The sequence below is a fragment of the Spermophilus citellus genome (genome assembly GCF_964194105.1).
Source record: "Spermophilus citellus genome assembly, chromosome: X".
NCBI lineage: Eukaryota > Metazoa > Chordata > Mammalia > Rodentia > Sciuridae > Spermophilus > Spermophilus citellus.
In genome coordinates, this window is record NC_138190.1 from 128,201,332 (window position 1) to 128,221,469 (window position 20,138).

The window sequence follows — 20,138 nt, forward strand, 5'->3', positions numbered from 1 at the left end:
CCCACCCTCGGCCAGGTGGAGGAGCCAAGGAAAACTTCCAACACTCCCCAAGTTTCAGCTCAAGACGTCTCGGAGGCTTCAAGTGCCCTAGCCTCGCAAGCCTGCCTGCAACGTGGCCACGTCTGGGGCACCCTCATACCCCCAGGGTCTCCCAAACTCTTTCATTCTCTCTCCAGGCCCAGTTGTGTTCCAGGTTTCCCGTTCTCGGGGTCCTACTCTCCGCTTGCCCGGAGATTCCCCCCCTTCTCAGGCTCCTGCCACCCCAGCCAAACCCTTTCGCTGCCTGGAGCTTTAGCTCCCCCGACACCGCCCGGCTGCCGGGCGGGGGCAGGGCCAACTGCGGAACCGCCCCCAACCGCCTCCCAGGCCAGGCGAGCGGGCGGGTTGCTGGGGCGCCTCCACCTCCTCTTCCTAAAGCGGCGAGGCGCAGACGAGCGGCATCACTCGAGCCCAGGTCCCAGCCACCGCCACACACAGCGCCCTGCATTCAGGAAGAGGAGCAGCAGCGGAGGCGGCGGTCACAGCGGCGGGCGGGCACCAGAAAGGTAGACTGAGTCCCAGGGAGCCGCGCCGCGAACCGCCCACCTCCTAGCCCGGGGTTACAAGCCACGAGCCCAGTAAGCCCACTTCTCTGTGTCCTTCCAGGCCCCGATCGAAAAGCCTGGGAGGGCCGCCGAGCTACCCCTGTAGGAGGAGCCAGCCTGAACCCAAGGCGCCACCACCGCAGAAGCAGTGCGGAGCAGAAGTCGCCGTCATGGCCCACTCACCGGTGGCTGTCCAAGTGCCTGGGATGCAGGTGAGGAAGCCCAGGCCTCCCCTCCCTCCCACGTGACTGCTCGGGGGCCCAGTGCGCGCCCCGCACTAGGCACCAGCGACAATGGGGCGGCCCCACGTCTCCCCTGAAGGCAGGGCCCAGCTCTCTGGCCAGGTGACCCTGGAGTAGGGCTTGAGGTGTTTTCCTGGCGTCTAGGCTAGGTCGTGCTCTGCGCTGGGCAATCAGGGAGGGACTGGGGTGTGCAACTAGACGGGGTTTGCTGGGGGGGGGAGGGGGGAGGGTATAAAAATAGGCCAGAACCAGAGACACCTGCGTTTGTTGAGCGTGGCACCATGGAGGATTGGGGGTGGGGGAACTTAATCTGGAAGAGATGGAGGTATCTCGGAACTTGTGGGATAAAGCGCGAGTCGTGCCCCCCAACACACACACACACAAGTTGGGGCGGGGCATAGACAGGGGGTGGTGGTGGCACTGAATTGGGCTCTTCCTGTGTGTGCAGAGCAAAGAAGAGTGAGGTGACTTCTTTTTCCCTTTCGGTGTTATTTCTTAAGGGAGAAGTTGTATCTCCCTCCCCCACCTGGGCTGGCTCATAGTGGTGTGAGAAATGCAGGGTCCTATTCAAAGTGACGGAGGTGATCATTTCCCAGCCCCCTCTCCTTGCCTTTCTCATAAGATGATTGTTGCATGTGATTAAAGGAAGCTTTTTGTCCAGTACACGGGACCACTGCATGGGACCCAACTTCTTACTCAAGATCTCATCGCCATCCCCCATTATATTTTCATTTTATTAAAGGAAAGTTGTATCCAGAGACTTTTTTTATGCTGTTACGTTTTAAAATCAGTACATTTCAGCCTATCTGATGTCAATCCTAATTAACTTTTTAAAGCATTCACGCTTTACCCGCTTTTGCTAGGTAGCCTAAACAACCCATTTAAGAACAAGTCAGAAGCTTAAAAAGCACTAAAGCCTCAGTCCCTCATGATCTTCTGAAAATGAGAAAACAAACTTTTTCAAGTTAAGGAAAAAAAAAGTCCAGAGTGGTACATAGCTTATATTTCTAGTAGAAGATCAAAGCACTGTGGATTGATGCACAGAATTCATCTTTCCTTAGCAATTGGTCTTATTTTACACACGGTGGCAAAAGTGATTTTTCAAATCATTTTCCCACAAAGGGGGCCATCTGTGTTAGGGCATATATCTAGCTGAGGACTCCTGCTGTGTCTGAAGCCCTAGGCCTTTCAGCTGCATTGAAGGCTAGTCTGGGTTGCTTCCCAGGAAGTCCGTGTATATTTCATAAAAATTAGGGGAGGATGTGAAATAGGAAATAGGGCTTTTTATTAAAGTTAATCTATTCAAGCTTGCAAAGTACCTCCTCCAACTTTCTTCTCAGACATTTTCCCCCCTCTTTCCCTTCCCCCCTTTCCTCCATCCACCCTGCCCCACACCCCATTCATTCAGTTGTGCCTTTGATTTTGTATCAAGAGAATTGTAGTTTGCAGTACTAACTGTCGTTTTGCTCCATCTGATCTGGAAGAAAGTGTAATGCGCCCCCCCCCCCACGCGCTCTCCTTTCCTTTGGGTGGAGAATAGAATATTACATATGTAAAGTTTGTCTCTGAGGGTCTGCATGCTTCTTTCTCCATTGTGTGCGTGCGCCTGCGTGCATGCGTCAGCCTTGTCTCCCGTTCATCATTTGTGATTTGGGGCAACTCTGTGTGCTGAGGAGAAAATGGTTTCTTGTCTTTATTTCATTTGTCTTGATTTTATTTGATTTATATGGTTTAAGAACTGTTGTTCAGTGTTTCTTATTGCTTCCTGCTTTGCTTAATCATCTAAGTTGGCTATCTCTTGAATGTTTAAATCTTAATTGAGGTTGGTTAGAATGTGAGCCACATATTTTAAATTTTGCTTTGCAATTTATGCCCTCTAAAAGTTGTGGTAACTTTCAGCAAAGAAGACTATTTGTCGTTCTCCCCACCTTAATGAAAAATAGCAAATTCTTGACTTATTTCCATTTTCTTTTTAGATGTGATTCTTTAGCACTTGGTGAAACAAAAAAGTTTTTCCCATAGTTGGAATCATACAGTCTCCTAAAAATAAATTTGATGGCATGCAGTGTGACCCTTGAACCTAGACTTTTACTATTCTTTTGCAAAAGTATTGCAGATGAGATGTAGAAATATATCATGAACTGGTAACATTTGCCTGAAATTTTGTTAACATTGGGAGCAACTTTTAGGCCTTTAGAGGAAAAGTTGAGTTACCCATGTGTTCTTGAAATTAATGTATAGTATTTCCACAAACCAGGGCAAAGTAGCCTACTTGCCTACAACTTTTTAACAGTTTATTTTAGAGAATTATGAAGATTGATGGAAAAATGATTTTTCCAGAAATAAAAACAAAATTGCTTTATCCACAATGTTTTTCTCCCTCTGAGGAGAGCTGTGAAGTAGAAGCTGAGCTACCTGTTCTATCACTTAAGACTTCAGCATTCCTAACTTTCAAACAAAGAAATTTCTGTTGCCACTAGTTTAAAATAGAAAAGAAACTTGGAGTGAACAGAGAAAACCCAGGATTTAGTCCAATTCAAACTCTTCCTTATGAATTAGTTACTCAAACTCATATTGTTGATATTTCTTAATATTGTGGTAATGAACATTTTTGCCCTATTACAACAAATGTTGAGTATGAATTTTTTGTAGTTAATTTGTGCTTGCTTCTTTAGTGTATAACTAAAGGAATTTTCCACCCCAGGAGCTGAACTCTTGAACAATATTTAAAGTATAACTTTAAAAAAATAATAAAGCAATAAACCTGTTTCTTTCCACCCAAACATTTACTCTTTAATGATTTAAACCCTGTTTTTTTCTTTGAAGTTTTAGTTATAAATCACACTTAAAAGCTTAAGATATTTCCCCTTGGAACTTGCATTAGCATTTATGAAGACAAATACTCTAATTTTTAGAGCTCGCATAAATTTAGGTGGGGAAATAAAGTTAAATGTTGAATTGGAGTACTAAATGTTGTTTTATGCTTTGTGCTATACCTTTCATTAAATAATTTTTAAACTTTTTGCTAAACAATTTTAAATTAGCTTTTGATTACCTTTAAATATAGTCAAGGTAGTACAGTTTAACAGTGGTTGTTATTTGGGAAATGAGTGGTAATAAAACTTTAGGATTAATGAACACTTTACTGAATTTTTTTTTAAACTAATGGATAGAAAACATTGCCTGGCATTGGTAAACCTACTGCTGGGCTCTGTAAAGTATACTACATGATCTTCCCTTATGGATTTAAAAATCTTTTGGGGTTCTTAAAGCTAGTATATGAAATAATCAAATAATGCCAAATCTGGGAACTTACTGTAAGTACAGTAGAAGTTTCAGACTGGAAGAGTTGAAAGCTTCCAAAGTGTTGTTAAGATCTATACTGGGAAGGGTATTTCCTTACTTGGAAATACCCTGAGCAAAATTATATATAGATAGATATATAGGGGAGGGTACATGTGCACGGGTAAACATGTGCACGCGTGTGCGCGCGCGCACACACACACACACACACACTGACAGTGTGATAAAAAGCATTTGGGTCATGATGAAGACTATCCCTAGAGAAGTAATAGGAGATAAGATTGGAAAAGTTGATTGAGTTCAAATTGTGGTGGTCCTCAAATGCTAGGGAAAGATTTAATTAATTAATTAATTTTAATTAGATATATATGACAGCAGAATGCATTTTGATTCATGGTACACAATTGCAGCACAACTTTTCATTTCAGTGGTTGCACATGATGTAGCATCCCACAATATGTGCAGTCATTACCTAGGATAATGATGTCCTTCTCATTTCACATCTTTCCTGCCCCCATGCACCTTCCTAGGGAAAGATTTTATTAGCCTTTGAACTAACCATTAAACATTTTTGAGTAAAGGATACTCAATGAAAAAAAGTTATTATGCAGGAAAAGAAAACTTAATATTGGATGAATGGATGAACAGGAGAGTTAAGAAATTTAAGGCAGTTTGACTTAAAGAGACTATTTCAGTGGGTCAATCCTAGCTATACAGATGCAGTGAGCCTTACATTGACAGATTGCCTTCCATATGCTTAGTAATGTGAAGAAAAAAATTTGGCAGAGTTAATAATTAGCTAGTTACAGAAGGAGACAAATTCTTTGCGAAACTGGGAGAATTATGGTACATTTGAAAGAAATTAGAATATAATGGGGAAGAGCCTAATCTGGTAGAATGATTTCTATTCCAGACTCACAAATTTTGAGGTAACAATGGGATAACAAAGTAAATATGTCACATAAGTAGTTAAGCCATATAGAACTGGAGCTTTAGCTATTCATCAGACATTAACTTTGCATCTAGTATATGCCAGGTACCATACTTGAAAATGAAGGATGGGGTGCTTTCAAGGAGGGAGAGGTTCATGATACCAGAGAGAATGTATGGAAATGAGGGCCCTCATGAGACAGGAAACAGAAGTTTTTGAGAAAAGAAGGATATCTTTGAGAAACATGGAACAATGAGACAACGTGTTAAGATAGAGGGGGAGGTAACTGGGTTGGGGGTGGTTCTTTCTTTAACAATCATTAGAAAAACCAAATTGGAGAAGGAATTCTTTTTGATATCAGAATCTAGCATGTGGAGTTCTTATCTCTTATACCTTCCTAAGGGACTAATTAGATTTGCAGTTTGAGGTGCAAAGAGGTAACAAGCTTTGTCTTGAATTGCTGAACCCAAACCAGTGTCTCAGTTGTCCAGTGGTTGATACAGATGGATTGAATACTCTAATCATAATAGCAGAAGACCAGCTGAAAAAAAGAATCAAAGCCAACCTTAGAGAGATGGGGGTAATTGGAAGGTTTGAAGCTAGGGGCTAGGGACTATTGGGGAGAGTAAATGGGAATTGGGCACAGTGGGACATGTGACTTGATCAGTAATGAGGGTCTAGAAATGGCACTTGAGTATAAGGTCCATCATGTACTTCCCTTGCTTGAGTCATAGAAAATGAGAGAAAATAATTTAGAACCATTGAACATTGTGATACTGTTATTTTTTATTTCATTTATTCAGTAACCTTGAGCAAATCATGTACAAAATCGGGAATAATAAAAGCTGCATTTTCTTTGCCTCAATGAGAGGTTATTTTGATGAATTAACTATCATCTGCGGATTGTATTTTGGGCTTCCTTTAAAAAAATGTGTTATGATGTATATGGACAGTTCATCCTGCAAAACAATGTTAGGCTAATTACATGAAAACACTGTCATTATCTCAGCCCTCTCCTGCTTTGATAACCCAGATTTTTCTATTGAACCCCAATCACAGCAACCCCACTTTCCTCAGTCGTATCCGAAACCCTCTACTCTGACTCCCAAATGTTCTGTTATTCAGCTCCTCTCTATAGACCTAAACTGAGTTCTGGGTATTTCCCAACAAGAAATTCCATTTATCCTTGTGCTGTGGTGCACACCTGTAATCCAAGTGACTCAGGAGGCTGAGACAAACTTACATAATTTTTAAACTTTTTTATTTTCCTGTTCCAACTGTAACATTAGAATCACACAATTTCATTCATATTAACATGTTTTTATTAATGGCTCAGTGTGTGAACTATTCCAGCAGGAATAAAGCCTTAAAGAAATGGAAACTTAATAGTAGAATTTCAGGCATTTCCATAATAGTTTTTGACTGAGTTGTGTCTTCTGAAAGAGTGGTGGTTTAACTTTTGTTGTTGTGAGAAAATGGAATTAGGAGAACAAAAATTAATACTATTATTAGGTATGATGCAACATACTCCTTTTCATTTTTTACACAAGTCCCAAACAATTTGTATCATGGGTACATATAAAGCAATATCTCTGGAGCAATGCCATGAAATAACTGGCTTTAAAACAAACAAATATCAATAAAATACATGTAATTAAAATGTTGGCCCCATCTTAAGAACATATCTCACTTTTCATCTGCTATTTTAGACTAAGGTGTTATATGGTAGGGACCATATCTTTGAATTAATATGTACCAGATCAAATATTTATTAAATATATTAACTAATTTCTCTCAACAATCTTATGAAATAGGAAGAGTGATCATACAGGAAAATGCCTTCAAAATTGTATTAAAAATTAAGACTGTCAACATATTGCTTGCCATCTCTATCCATGATTCTCTTTATTTTCCCTCCCCAAAACTTCATATGATGGAGGTAAATCACTTGATATGTTAAAAAAAATCAGAAAACTTATACATGGAGCAGATTCTATCCTCCTCCTCATTCCTGCCTGCCTTTCTCCACCACACCTTCTCCACATTACTCTATATTACCTAGAGCTCCAGGCTGCTGCCCAGAACTTTTCCTTAGCCTTCTCTGGACTTATTCCAGCATTCCCTGACAACAGCCTGATGCCCTTTCTTTTTCCTCAGTTATCATAAGATCATGAATTAGAATGATTCACTTTGCAAAATATCAGATTAGCCATTAGTATGGCATAGTTTGGGATAGTCTGGTAAAATTAGAACAAAATTGTCATTCCTACTTCCTGAGCCTCAGAGTAAAGAAAACTGTAGACAGCTTAGATGAAAGAGCTGAAAATATTCTAATTAGCTTTTTCAGTGTCCACGTTCCCCCCTTTTGGTCAAGTAACTTCAAAAATGTGTGGTTGAGAAATCCAAGGTGTTTTGTTCCTGTATGTTTCTGATGAAAAATATTTAGAAAAAAAATTTTCAACCTATCTTTGTAACAGATTGTGTGTTGGTGGTATTTTCCCTCTCTCTTCTGTTCATTCATCTGTTAAAGAAAAACAGGGTAGGGGGGGACGTGGAATATGTAAAACCTTATTAATTTAAAATACAAAGGAAAATACAAAGGGCTGAAATAAGCTGGGCTCAAACCAACCATCATTGGATTTTCTCAGTTTGTTTATTATTACAATAGGGTGTCTAGCCAAAGTATAACAGTTGCTTTGAATTTGAGAAACACTTTCCCAGTATCAACTTAATGAAGTTTTACTGGTTTTGAAATCCATACCACACTAGGTGTGTTAGGACATTTCTAAGTATTCTAGTGAATTACTCTACCAGGTTTCAATAGTGCCTGGTAACATAATCCTAGGAGTGAATTTTTGGCAGGTGGAGGAAATACTTCAAGGACATCTAGAATCATCCAGATTTTTCTTTGAAAATACATTTTTTAGTTGCTCTGTTAGTGGTTTTTTTTTAACCCTGCTCCCCCCAGCTTTCCATTAAACCATTGGCTTTGGAACATATCAGTTTACAGTATGTACATTAAGCTAGGCTTAACTATTTGATGCAGTATAGTATAAATAACAGCAGTGCATGATGGGAAATCAAGATAATGAGGTGGGGTATAAACTTATCAGTGCAAGAAAATTTGGGGGAGCTGGACTAATAGAAATCATAAAGTCAAAAATTTTTTCCCAAAGCCTCTGCATTATCATTATTGCTGCCCACTAGAGCTGGGAAACTTTTTCGACTCCCTGGTCTCAATTTCCTGCTGCCTGCCTTAACTTTAAGCAAAAGCACAAAAGAAACCAATCAGTAAAGCATGAACACATGCTACTTAAGAATGGTGAAAAAAATAGAACTTTGACCTCTTGTGTTTAAAGACACTATAGTCAGTGTGTCTGGCAGCCTTAGGAAAAGAAGCGCATTTCCAGTGTATGCTTTTTAATGCTTCTGACCCCATGAGAAAAATAGTTAACAAACTCATTAATTAGGGTCCTGTTTGCTTCTCTAGTTCAAATCCTTTGAACTTAGATTTGAGCCTTTCTATGTGCTTGTCAGCAAATGGTAATATATTGGACTTTCCCAAGTTGGACAGTAGTGAACCAGGCTTAAGGTTTTTTTTTTTAAAGAGAGAGAATTTTTAATATTTATTTTTTAGTTTTCGGCGGACACAACATCTTTGTATGTGGTGCTGAGGATCGAACCCGGGCCGCACGCATGCCAGGCGAGCGCGCTACCGCTTGAGCCACATCCCCAGCCCCAGGCTTAAGGTTTTTAATGCTTAGTCTTCATGAAACAACTGAGTTTGATTTAAGCTAGATTATTAGCAGCAAATTTAGGAAGGCTTATTTTGAGTAGAACATAGGACTTGATGCTTGTCTTTAAGATATAACAGGTATAAGAGTCTTTCACTCAAGAAGTTTATACTCTAATGAAATGATTAGACACCTACATTCTTAGCAATCCTACAATGCAAAGCAAAAATGATGAATCCCAAATGAGATAGAATCTGATGTAAATGCAAGCATCCCGAGGAAGACTGGACTTAAGTAAGGAAGCTATCATTTACAGAATGAATATCTTTATGCCAGCCACTTGTGTTTTGCCACTGCATTCCATTGCTTCTAGGCAGGGCCACCTTCATTAAACCCTTAAAACAGAATGGGAGACCAATGGGAGAAAAGACACAAATAATGTTTTAGGCAGCTTTTACACTGCTGTGACTAAAAGACTTGCCAAGAACAACTGTAGAGGAGGCACAGTTTATTTGAGGGGATCACAGTTTCGGAGGTCTCTGACCATAGACAGCTGGCTCCATTCCTCAGGGCAAGGGGTGAGGCAGAATATTATGGCAGAAGAGTGTGGCAGAGGGAAGTGTCTCACAGGATGAGCAGAAAGCAGAGAGAGACTCCATTGCCAGATACAAAATTTATAGCCCAAAGCCATGCCCCCAGTGACCCACCTTCTCTAGTCACATTCTATGGCCTTCAGTTCCCACCTCAATTAATCCTATCAGGGGATTAATTCACTGATTGGGTTAAGCCTCCAATAACCCAATCATTTCACTCCTGAACCTTCTTTCATTGTCTCACACATAAGCTTTTAGGGGATACCTCACACCCAAACCATAGCAAGTAGGCACACTCAAGATTCAGAGTTCTGAAGTAGGTACCTATTGGCATAAACTGTGTTTTGGCCAGGTTGTAAAAGGCCTTAAATGCCAGACTGAGACATGCATTCTTCAATGGATAATAAGGAGTTTTTCAGCAACACAGTGATGAAATGATGGAAGCAATGTTGTTTGTTTTGGAAGACTGCATATGGCTTCCAAAAACCGAGCAGCTTGGGTTGGAGATAGAGAAAGGCTGAAAGATTTAATTGATAAGGGTTTGATCCAGGGCAAGGATGGTCAAACTTGAGCCTGCATAAGAACCACCTGAAGGGGCCCATTCTGTGTTTATGATTTAGTTGGTCTGGGGTGCATTTTTAAATGAGTTCCTAACTGCTCTGCAGGTTTGGGAACCACTCTGAGCATCACTCAAGGAAGACTTTGGACACCTTGGGTTGCTAATTGAATGGCAAGAGGAGAAACCTGATGAGATATTCAAGAGTTAAAGACATGGCTGAGCTTGGAAGAAAATGGGTTTAGTTTTAGAAATACTGAATTTGAAGTGCTGGTCACACAACCAAGCAGAAGCAATTATTAATTTATTCAGGAGAGAAGATGGAGGGAGATAGGAGAATCCTGCATGAATATACCTAGTTAGATGAAATTATGAGCGATGAAAATAACAAGATTTCCAATTATCCTTCCAAGAAGCTGAATACAACTTTGTGTCAGTTTCTACAGTTTCCAAAATTTCACTGTCACCCATGACTTGTATTTTCCTCGGTTGAAGTAGGTTTGTAATTTAGGCAGCAGATGCCCATTCTTCTTATTTGTCATTGACCCATGTGTGCTATAAGTAAAGTACTTCAGTTTTTTATTTATTGATTTAATATCTTAAATTTTGTTATATATATTTTTAGTTTATCTGGATAAGCTTCTTAGATGATCAGTTCTTAGAAATAAATATTTTGTGGAGTTGTTACTGTACTTGAAATCTGTATGTTTACAGCTTCCAAAATGCAACTTGGCTAAAATGAAGTAAAATGTCAGTATCTTAAATGCCAAAAGTGACAATGGAGATTTTTAAGACCTTTTCCAATTTTGACACATCTCACCAGTTTTTATTATTCAGAATACTTTTCCTTCCCTCCATTACCACCCCTTCCGAACTCTACCTCTCTCAACAATCAAACAAACTGAACTTAATATCTCTGGGCTGTTATGATTGTCACAATCATGACATTCCAAAGCCAACTTTTGATTGCATGTGTAAATTCCTGGAAGGAAGAGGAAGTTAATTCTGAGTCATTAAGGAAATATCAAACCACTTTCTAAATGCCCTCTTCTGCTCCCTGAAATATTCCTTATACCTGTCAGATTAATATATTAGCACTTTCCAGCAGGTACCATGTAGGAAATCTCAGAATTTAGTTCAAACATATGATGAGAATTGAAAATACAAGAAGCAAATATCGAATGAGTTTGCCAACACCAAACAGTGTGAGCAAATGTGATTACCCACCTCATTCACCAGCCTTGTACCTAGCTTGCTTTTCAATTTCTAAAATGAACAGACAGCCAACGTAAATAAATCCATCCTTTAGAATCAAAGATTTTCCACCTATGTGGATGTTCAATAGCATGTATAGAAATGTCTTCTTAAAACTACTTGAAGTCATATTTAATTATTGTTAGAATAAATCCATAGAATTACTAAGAGACCTATTTCCCTTTTAGGGAATACAATTTGTTTGGGTGTGAAAATTAAGAAGTTTTTACCTTGGGCTGGGGTTGTGGCTCAGTGGTAGAGCGTTTGCCTATCATGTGTGTTCAATTCTCAGCACCATGCATAAATAAAGGTCCATCAACATCTAAAAAAATTGTTTTAAAAGAAATTTTTATATTTCCCACTTCTCACGTAGTTATCTCTTCCAGGATACTTATTCTTGTAAATAAATGGTAAATTAGGTTTTTGTTGGTGAAAATGATAGATGAATGAATGGACAGATGTTTGTATTTATACACATATAATAAGTGTCCCACATGAAGTATATTTTGCAATTTGAAAACATTTTATTAAAAATAAACTAAGGCTCAATATTGGCCAGTTGAGTTTTTAATCAGTTGTACCAATTGTAGATATAACTACTTTTTATAGCTTTATTTTATTCTTTTATGTGGTGCTGAGGTTTGAACCCAGGGCCTCACATACGCTAGGCAAGTGCTCTACCACTGAGCCACAACCCAGCCCCAGATATAATTATTTTTAAAAAGTAGAGAAATGTGTAAAAGATAAGATGGTTACTAAGTTCAAGAAGTAGAAAACTACGACAGTGTCATTTAAGATCTGCATATATGGGTGCTAACATACAACAAGGGGTGGGGGAAGAATAGAAGTTCATTGGATAATCAAAGGGGAATGAAGGGAAGAGAGGGAGGATGGAAATAGGAAAGATATCAGAATGAATCGGACATAACTTTCCTATGTTCATATATGAATATACCATGTGAAAGTCCACATCATGTATAACCATAAGAATGGAATCCTCGTTAGAATAAGTTATACTTCATGTATGTATAATATGTCAGAATACAGGTCTACTGTCATGTATATCTAAAAAGAACAAATAAAAACATCTGCATATAAAAGAAGTAAAATTTATGTAAAAACTATGTAGTCAGGAAATGCTGATATTCATGAGGTTGCTAAATATTTAAAAAAATTTTTTTAGTTGTTGATGAACTTTATTTTCATGTGGTGCTGAGAATCGAACCCAGTGCCTCATACATGCAAGGCGAATGCTCTACCACTGAGCCATAACCCCAGCCCTAAATATTTTTATTATATGAAAAACAGAGTAAATGTGTAGAATTCTTATCTCATTTAAAATATGTACTCTAAAGTAAATGTGTGTATGTACCTATGCATAATGAGATTATCAGGATTTTACATGTTGTACTTATGTTGTGACACATGTTGCACTTTTACCATGGCTGGTTCTTTCTGCCTTTGATATTTAATCCCCTATTATTCTTGAAGAAATTAAACTCACAGCAGTCTGTTCCATACAGGGTACAGATCATGAGAAATGACTTTTAATGAAATTCAATACCACTGTTAAGCAGTTTTAGTGAATTAGAATTGAACATTATGTAGGATTACATTTATCAAGATTTCCAATTCTCTGCTTAATTTCTCCCATAGAATAGTCTTACAGAGAATCATTGCATCAAAGGAACTGCCTTTGATAAATGTAAATCTGTTCACCTGTTAGTAAAATCAGAGCTATTGGGCAGTATACAAATGACTTCTACTTAACAAAAACTTGTCGTCATTGTCTGAGTACTTATTTTGAAGCTAAATTTGTTATAGGTACTTCACACTATAGAGGAGACCAGGCATTGGAATCTGTTTCAGTGACAAACAAAATCTTGTACCCAGAGAGCTGCTTTTTTAAAAAACTATTTATCTCTTTATGAAAAATGGTGACTGTCACTGAAAGATCTTTTTTCCTCTGTCACAAGCTTCCCAAAGGGCACATACAATGAAAAACGTGGGATTCAACTAGTTAAATAATGAATCAATTTTGAGGTTTTAGCATAGGTGACACCTCCATGGTCGTCTTTTTGGACTGTGATTTCTGGTAATAGCAAGTGAAAAAAACTATTACCGCTGTTGCTATGGATCGTCTATCTGCTGAGGTTCGGGCATCGTTTTTGGAGGCTGCGGTGTAAACCCTGCTTAGGGAAGGTAGAATTTCATAATACCAGAGGATTACTGCTGCCTCATGAGCAAACAGAAAATGTAGGTGAGGAAAGAGGTGTTGAAGTCTGGAAGAACAGAAAGACAGTATTTCCAAGGAAAGGGAAAAGTAGTCTTTTGCTTTAAAGATTGAGAATTCTTTCTATATTTTTTAGAATGGGAAATTTTTCTACTTTCTGCAGAGAGGAGAAAAGGCTAACAGAAAAGGAAATTGGGGAGGTAATAGTAATTCATTTCTTTCTTGTTGCTTATGACTTCTGTAATGAAAGTTACATTTACATAATTAATTGGTTATGGCAAGAAAATGTCTTGTTAAGTGTCTTTTTGGTTGGGAGGAAGCTTGGGGAAGATCAGGGGAAGAGCTGATGACATGGGGAGAGTGATTTCAACTGCTTTTCTGTTTAAGATGTGCAATTTTGATGGCATGTATATTGTCCCAATAAATTGTTTCTAGACACTGGAGTCATTTTGGGTGGCCTTTTTTCCCCCCTTTAGAAGGTAAAGAAGTCCTTTTCATTAACAAGGGAAAATGTCAGAATATCACAGGTTTTATTTGGTTAATTTGGACTGCTATTTTTGGGGGGGAGGGAAGGCAAAAGAGGAGACTCACTGTCAAATGACTGGATTTAATATCATTGTTACTTTTCTAGTAGATTCTGGCATTAAAGGTCCCCCTCAGGGAATGATTAAAATAGTTCTTTGGAGCATTTCAAGGCTGTGTAGCATCTCAGATTTACTTGAAAATAAGTTTGCCTAATGACTTTTTAGCACCATTTGATTTCTGCTTTGGCTGAGAAAAGAGTTTTAGGTAGTGGCAGTACAATTCACTTTTATTTCTAAGAATACTTATGAATGCTAAATATTGTTTCTGTTACATTAACTTTCTGGTGGTTTGAAAGGTATAAATGTCATCTTACTTTGAAAAAAAGAAAGCAAAACAAAACCCACTTCTTTCTGTCCAGGGGTTACAGCTTCTTCAAGTTGTAAGGCAGAAACAACTCTCTCCCATTGTCTGCTTAACCTGCCTGGGTTTGGGGTCAATCTGTTTAAATGGATGCATTTTAATTTGATTAATCTGGTGTGTATTTTTTGATGAGTGTGTTATGAAGTTGTAGTGTAAGGGATGATCCTGGTTGAAAGGTAAGGCACAGGTTGAGACTTTCTATTAATTAATTAATTTTGTGGTGCTGGGGAGGGAACTCTGGACCTTACGCATGCTGGACAAATGCTGTATCACTGAACTACACCACCAGCCATTTTAGACTCCATGGGCAAAAACCTCCATTATCTGAAAGGAAGATGTATTCATTATGAAAGAATATTCTTACTTAATATGATCAGATGTTTTCCAAGCCAGAATATTTAATTGTTATCCCCAGTATGATATGAAATCATTTCCTCCTACCTGCTAGGATGAAGAATGCAGTATATTCTTTGAAATAATGCCTGCAAGCATCTCCTCAAATGTGAAATGAGGAGATTGAATAGAAAACCCTTAAACTTTGAATTCTGGGGGATCCTGCTTAGGAATTAAGACTAGATTATTATTTGTAAAAAATTAAAAAGTAACACTTACTTGTTTATATATCAATGGGATTTGGTACTCATTCCAGGCAAATTTTGAATTAGCTGTAATTCAGTTTCTACTGAGGCAATTAATGTGTAATTATTTTTTGACTCTGTGTAATTAATTTTCTACTAAGATATATTAAGGCTATAATGTTTGCCTTGTGTTTCAGAAGAAAAGTTGTTTGAAATTTTATATTTTTAAGCTCTCCCTTGGAAATATTTTTGAATTTCTATGTGTTTGAAAATAATAATCATTCCCCTTCTTTCAGTAGTGTGTTTGGAGCATTGTTAATCTAACTCAGACTTTCTCAATCAGAATTCTTCTCTGAACCATAAAACAGGGAACATGATTTGAATTATTCTTTTCTCAATTCTCTCAAGAAGGACACATAACTAAGACCAATTCTAGATGCACTACAGAGCAGTTAATTTATTACATCCAGTGGATTCCTTAGGGTGACAGTTGGTAAACTACAGCCAAGGGCAGAATTCTGTCTGTAGCCTGTTTTGTAGGTGGCCTGCAAGCTAAAAATATTTTTTTAACACTTTTCAAGAATTGCTAAGAAGAAGAAGATGGGATACTCAGAGACTATAGAGTATACCTGACCCACAAAGCCTAAAATATTTATTATTTGGCCCTATACAGAAAAGTTTCCTGACATTAGAACCTTGAACACCACTGAGAATTGCTATTCTAAAGAAAGGAGGGCTTTTATGGTATTTTCACTGAGGCTGGGGATATTGTATGAAAATAGATAAGTTTTTCTGTTTACTAATGCAACTAACTTGCATATTGGTCCCAGTAGTGTAATGCTGAATTCAAGGAAAGACCTCAGATTATAGTAAATTTGGAGATGTATTTTTGTCTATTTTTTAAAGATAAATTTTAACCATTGAATTATATGGCAAGTTGTGTTGGTAATGATAATGAATGATAAATGTGTTTGTATAAAGATACATTTTAATATTTTTCTCAGTTTCTAGAAAAAGAAAATAAAAGTGGACGAATTTTATAAAGGAATTTAAGGGGGGAAGGAGAGGGCATTAATTGCTTTTATCAGTATTTTAAATTAAACAGCCGTATCTATTAGAGAAGGAAAGTGAATAGCGAGTGTTAAGTGTCAGATATAATCACATTTGTTTCCTTCTTGTACTGAGTAAGTGTCTTCACCCTACAATTAACATCTCAGGTACCTTGTCATCAGTAAGGAGAATAATACTTAATCAAAAATGCATTAAAATTATTAGATCATAGCACATGAAATAATCAGGCTCTACCAAATGCCACTTAACTATTTGATTTAGTGGGGGGAGGTACCAGGCCATAAAACTGTATTGGTGAATCACAAAATTATCAAGGGAAGAGAAGCCCAGCAGGCATTTATTTGGAACTTGCTGCTGATTTCCTTTCTCTCCATGTTTAGTTAATCATGAAGTTCTATCAGCAATTTCCCCCAGAAAGTGTCAGGCATCGTCCCTTCTTTTATCATGCTATTCTGGCCTTTATCACTAAGTACAGTCAAGGCTGCCTGCAGACATGATGGAATTACCTGAAACACAGCATTTATTTTTTCACTCATCTGCTGAGAGCTGTCAGTGGCTTCTTAGCAGCCTGAGCAGAAACTCAGGAAAGATGAGTCAAGCTTGGCTGCAGAGATGGTCAGAAAAGGCATCCCTGAGTGGCTGAGCTGATTCTAAGACTAGGTGTGATGAAAGGAAAGAAAGAGAGGGAAAAATTAGCTGAGGCAAGAAAGGACAAAGGGACTTCTTCAGGTTGTATTTTTCAAAGTGCTTTTTAAGTCCTTATGGGGCAAGCAGTGAGGATTTGTTTCGTGAATGGTACTTTCTCTCTGGGTACAACTGGAAAATGATAGGGTACAAGTCAGCTCAAGTTGTAGATCACAGATCTTTTTGGGTAGACATTGCTCCAAGCATTTTAATTCCTTTGAATTGCTCATCAAGCTTATTTTGGTGATGGCAAGTCAAGAACTAATTAAGGAACTTTGTCATTTGTCTCTATCCTGAGGTTACTTGTCATTGCTCTCCCTACCCCAGCCACAACTAGAAATCACTCATCATCAAATCAAAAAAGTCAAGTGTTTTATAATGGTCATGTCCAGTTCTAAAATCATGATGCACTTTAAAGTTCCTAAATAGACCACATAGCCTTTTTTTAAAAAAAAGAAACATCATATTTTGTACATTTATGCAAATTTAGTACTGGATACTGATACTAATTGAAGAATCAAAGCTTTGTTAAATTGATTGCTAAATACACAAGGATTATAAATGCCACCTAATAAATGGATTGTATTCACTTTGCCATGTTTGTGTAGAAAACATGGAAATAGCTTTATGTTAATAGTGATATTTGTTAAAAAATTAGAAGATTCTACTTATGTTAGCAGATATGTCATAATTCAGTAACAATTTCCCCTTTTGTTTGGACATTTAATTTATCAAACATTTAAATTGTTACAAACAGATTCCAGCAATATTCTATCAAACATTTAAATTGTTACAGATTTCAGCAGTATCAACATAGATCAATGGGTGTAAATACTGATGAATCTGTACCTATAGAGATTAGCATATTCTAATTGCTATTGAGGAGGACAGTGGGGTGTGGGGCAGGATGGAGATAAGTTGAAAATTTTTCAGTTCAGAAAATTTTGGGGGACTTTCAGAGGAGATTAATTCACAGTAAAATGTAGATGCGTTTCTAAGCTGCAATTCTTTGGTAAAATGAAAATAGGACAATATTTAGTGCTTTATAAAAAATGAATGGTGTTCTCTGTGCAAACAAAATAATAATAAAATCATCATCTTCCAGCCAGCCTGTCTTGTTAATGTAAGCTACTTTCTCATATAAGTGGTGTGTGTCGGGTGCTCAGTACAGAGCTAATCTTTATGCTCATTTGTAGTGGTCTTCTTTGGTTAGGTCAGCAGGTTTCACATACCTGTACCAAGAATACATGGTTTTAGAGTGTATTCTTTTTTGTTATTGCTATTCTAAATCTTTTAAAGAAGGCTATAAAAATAACAATAAGCATTCTTTAAGCCCTAGACACAGATATACATACATAATCAAACACTCTGATGATATTTTTCACTTTGAGGAAATGAAAAAGTGGATTGTTGAACTTAAAAGAGAGCTTTCTTCTAAAGTACACTATAATCTCCCCTCAGCTCCATTCTTAGTGCTTGCCAAGATTAAAATCATATTGCTATTGATGCCCTCGTGCCATCAGTATCATTTTCTTGTGATCATAGAATGTTAAAGCCAGCAGGACCCAAGAGATAATTTTCCTTAGTCTCAAGATTCCGTTGGGTAACTATTGCAAATACTATTTGATTAAATTCATTCAGAGCATAGATTTGATTAAGGAGGAAAATGTTGGAAGGAAATTATTCTGCAGCCACTTTCTCATTAAGAATGAAAAGGTAAGTCTATGTAAAATTCCACTTTTTCAATCAGTGTTAATTTTCTAAAAGAACTCATGGTGTTAATAATTTAGTGCTGTGCTTACCAGCTTCAAACCTATTGATTTTAATTGGAGTTCTGCATCTAGAAGGAAGATAGGCAGTGAGCAAATCAATTTTGTTTTAATCCAATGCATTTTAATAAGTGTGCTAAAGATTCACCATAACATTACCCATGATAGTTCGATATTTGCTATAACGGGCTGCTGCCTTAGAGTCTAACCAAAGGTGCTTATTATTCTAACCAAAGGTACTAGAATGACATCCTTTTATTTTCCCGCTAATATGGGTAGCATAAATGGGGCTCTCGTTGTCCATCACTTTTAAGTGCCCTGTGCGGGTTTGATTAAATAATAGCCTGAATAAATTAGCATAGCTTTTTTATCATTTATATATTAACAGAACCTTTGTCTTCCTTTCATCATATGGCCTTTTCTCCTTTTCTGAATGAATATTTTATAGTTAGGGCTTATTATCAATCCCAGACCATATTTATGTAACATCCTGTCTAGTCAGTAATAATCCCTCTAATTTTAACACTAATATTCATGGTTAAATCAGACCCCAGGTTGAATTGTATATTTCTACATGGGTTTAGCCCAGCTAAATTAAAAGACACGTACAGCAGAGTAATAATGCAAATTGTGGCTCTTGGAGACCTCTAATCTTTACATTAGAATATGAAATCCAAGATGGCTCCAGGACATGCAGTAGTCATGTGCCCTGGTTAATTGTGATTGTAGATGTGTTTTCAGAATTATATTTGCATATGCTGGAGATATGTACCCTGTGCCTGCTTATGGCTACTACCATCTTTTGTTTGTGCAGACCTTCATATTATTTTAAGAACTGCTGTTTTGCAACCTAATGAACTCTCCAGTTGAAAGAAAAAAACTTCTCCAGGTGTTTAGAAAGCTTTTATTATTTTAATCACATGTGAGGATAGGGATCAGCTTAAAATTTCATACCTATTTTAACATCCTTTAGCTTACTGAATATAATTTCTTGTACCAAAAGTGAGAGATCAAACTGTAAATAAAAGTATATTCTCATGCCAAAGATTTCATCTTAGGTAGTCTTCCAGGTAAACACTCCACAAGCATCCAAGGGCCACAGTGTGTAAAGTAATGTACTGGGTACCATGAGGGTACCTGGCACTGAGTGAAACAGACAGCCATATCCCTAATGATCTTACTGTTGAAGATAGAAAAGTCATGGCGATGAAAGAGATTGCAAACATAATAAATGTGTGCTTTAGAGGAGGCACGACTAAAGGGTTTTGAGAGGGCAGAGGATGAAGCAATAGATTCCAGGGGGGATTAGAAAGTTTGGTTTTGGGCACTAGAGCAGATTATGCTTAGTGAAGCTAGCCAATCCCTAAAAAACAAATACCAAATGTCTTCTTTGATATAATGAGAGCAACTAAGAACAGAACAGGGAGAAAGAGCAGGAAGAAAAGATTAACATTAAACAGAGACATGAGGCGGGAGGGAAAGGGAGAAAAAAAGGGAAATCACATGGAAATGGAGGGAGACCCTCATTGTTATACAAAATTACATATAAGAGGTTATGAGGGGAATGGGATAACAAACATGGAGGGAAATGAATTACAGTAGATGGGGTAGAGAGAGAAGATGGGAGGGGAGGGGAGGGGAGGGGGGATAGTAGAGGATAG

At 37.8% G+C, this 20,138-nt stretch overlaps 1 protein-coding gene across 1 annotated transcript in view; it reads left to right on the plus strand.

Annotated features, from left to right (window-relative positions):
• Positions 1–381: 381 nt before the first annotated feature.
• Positions 382–20,138, plus strand: part of STK26 (serine/threonine kinase 26) — a 54,281-nt gene continuing 34,524 nt past the window's right edge. The window contains exons 1-2 of the mRNA XM_081278338.1: positions 382–545; positions 646–796. Of these exons, the coding sequence (XP_081134464.1) occupies positions 755–796 (42 nt within the window). The 5' untranslated portion in view covers positions 382–545; positions 646–754. The remainder of the gene's footprint in view (positions 546–645; positions 797–20,138) is intronic.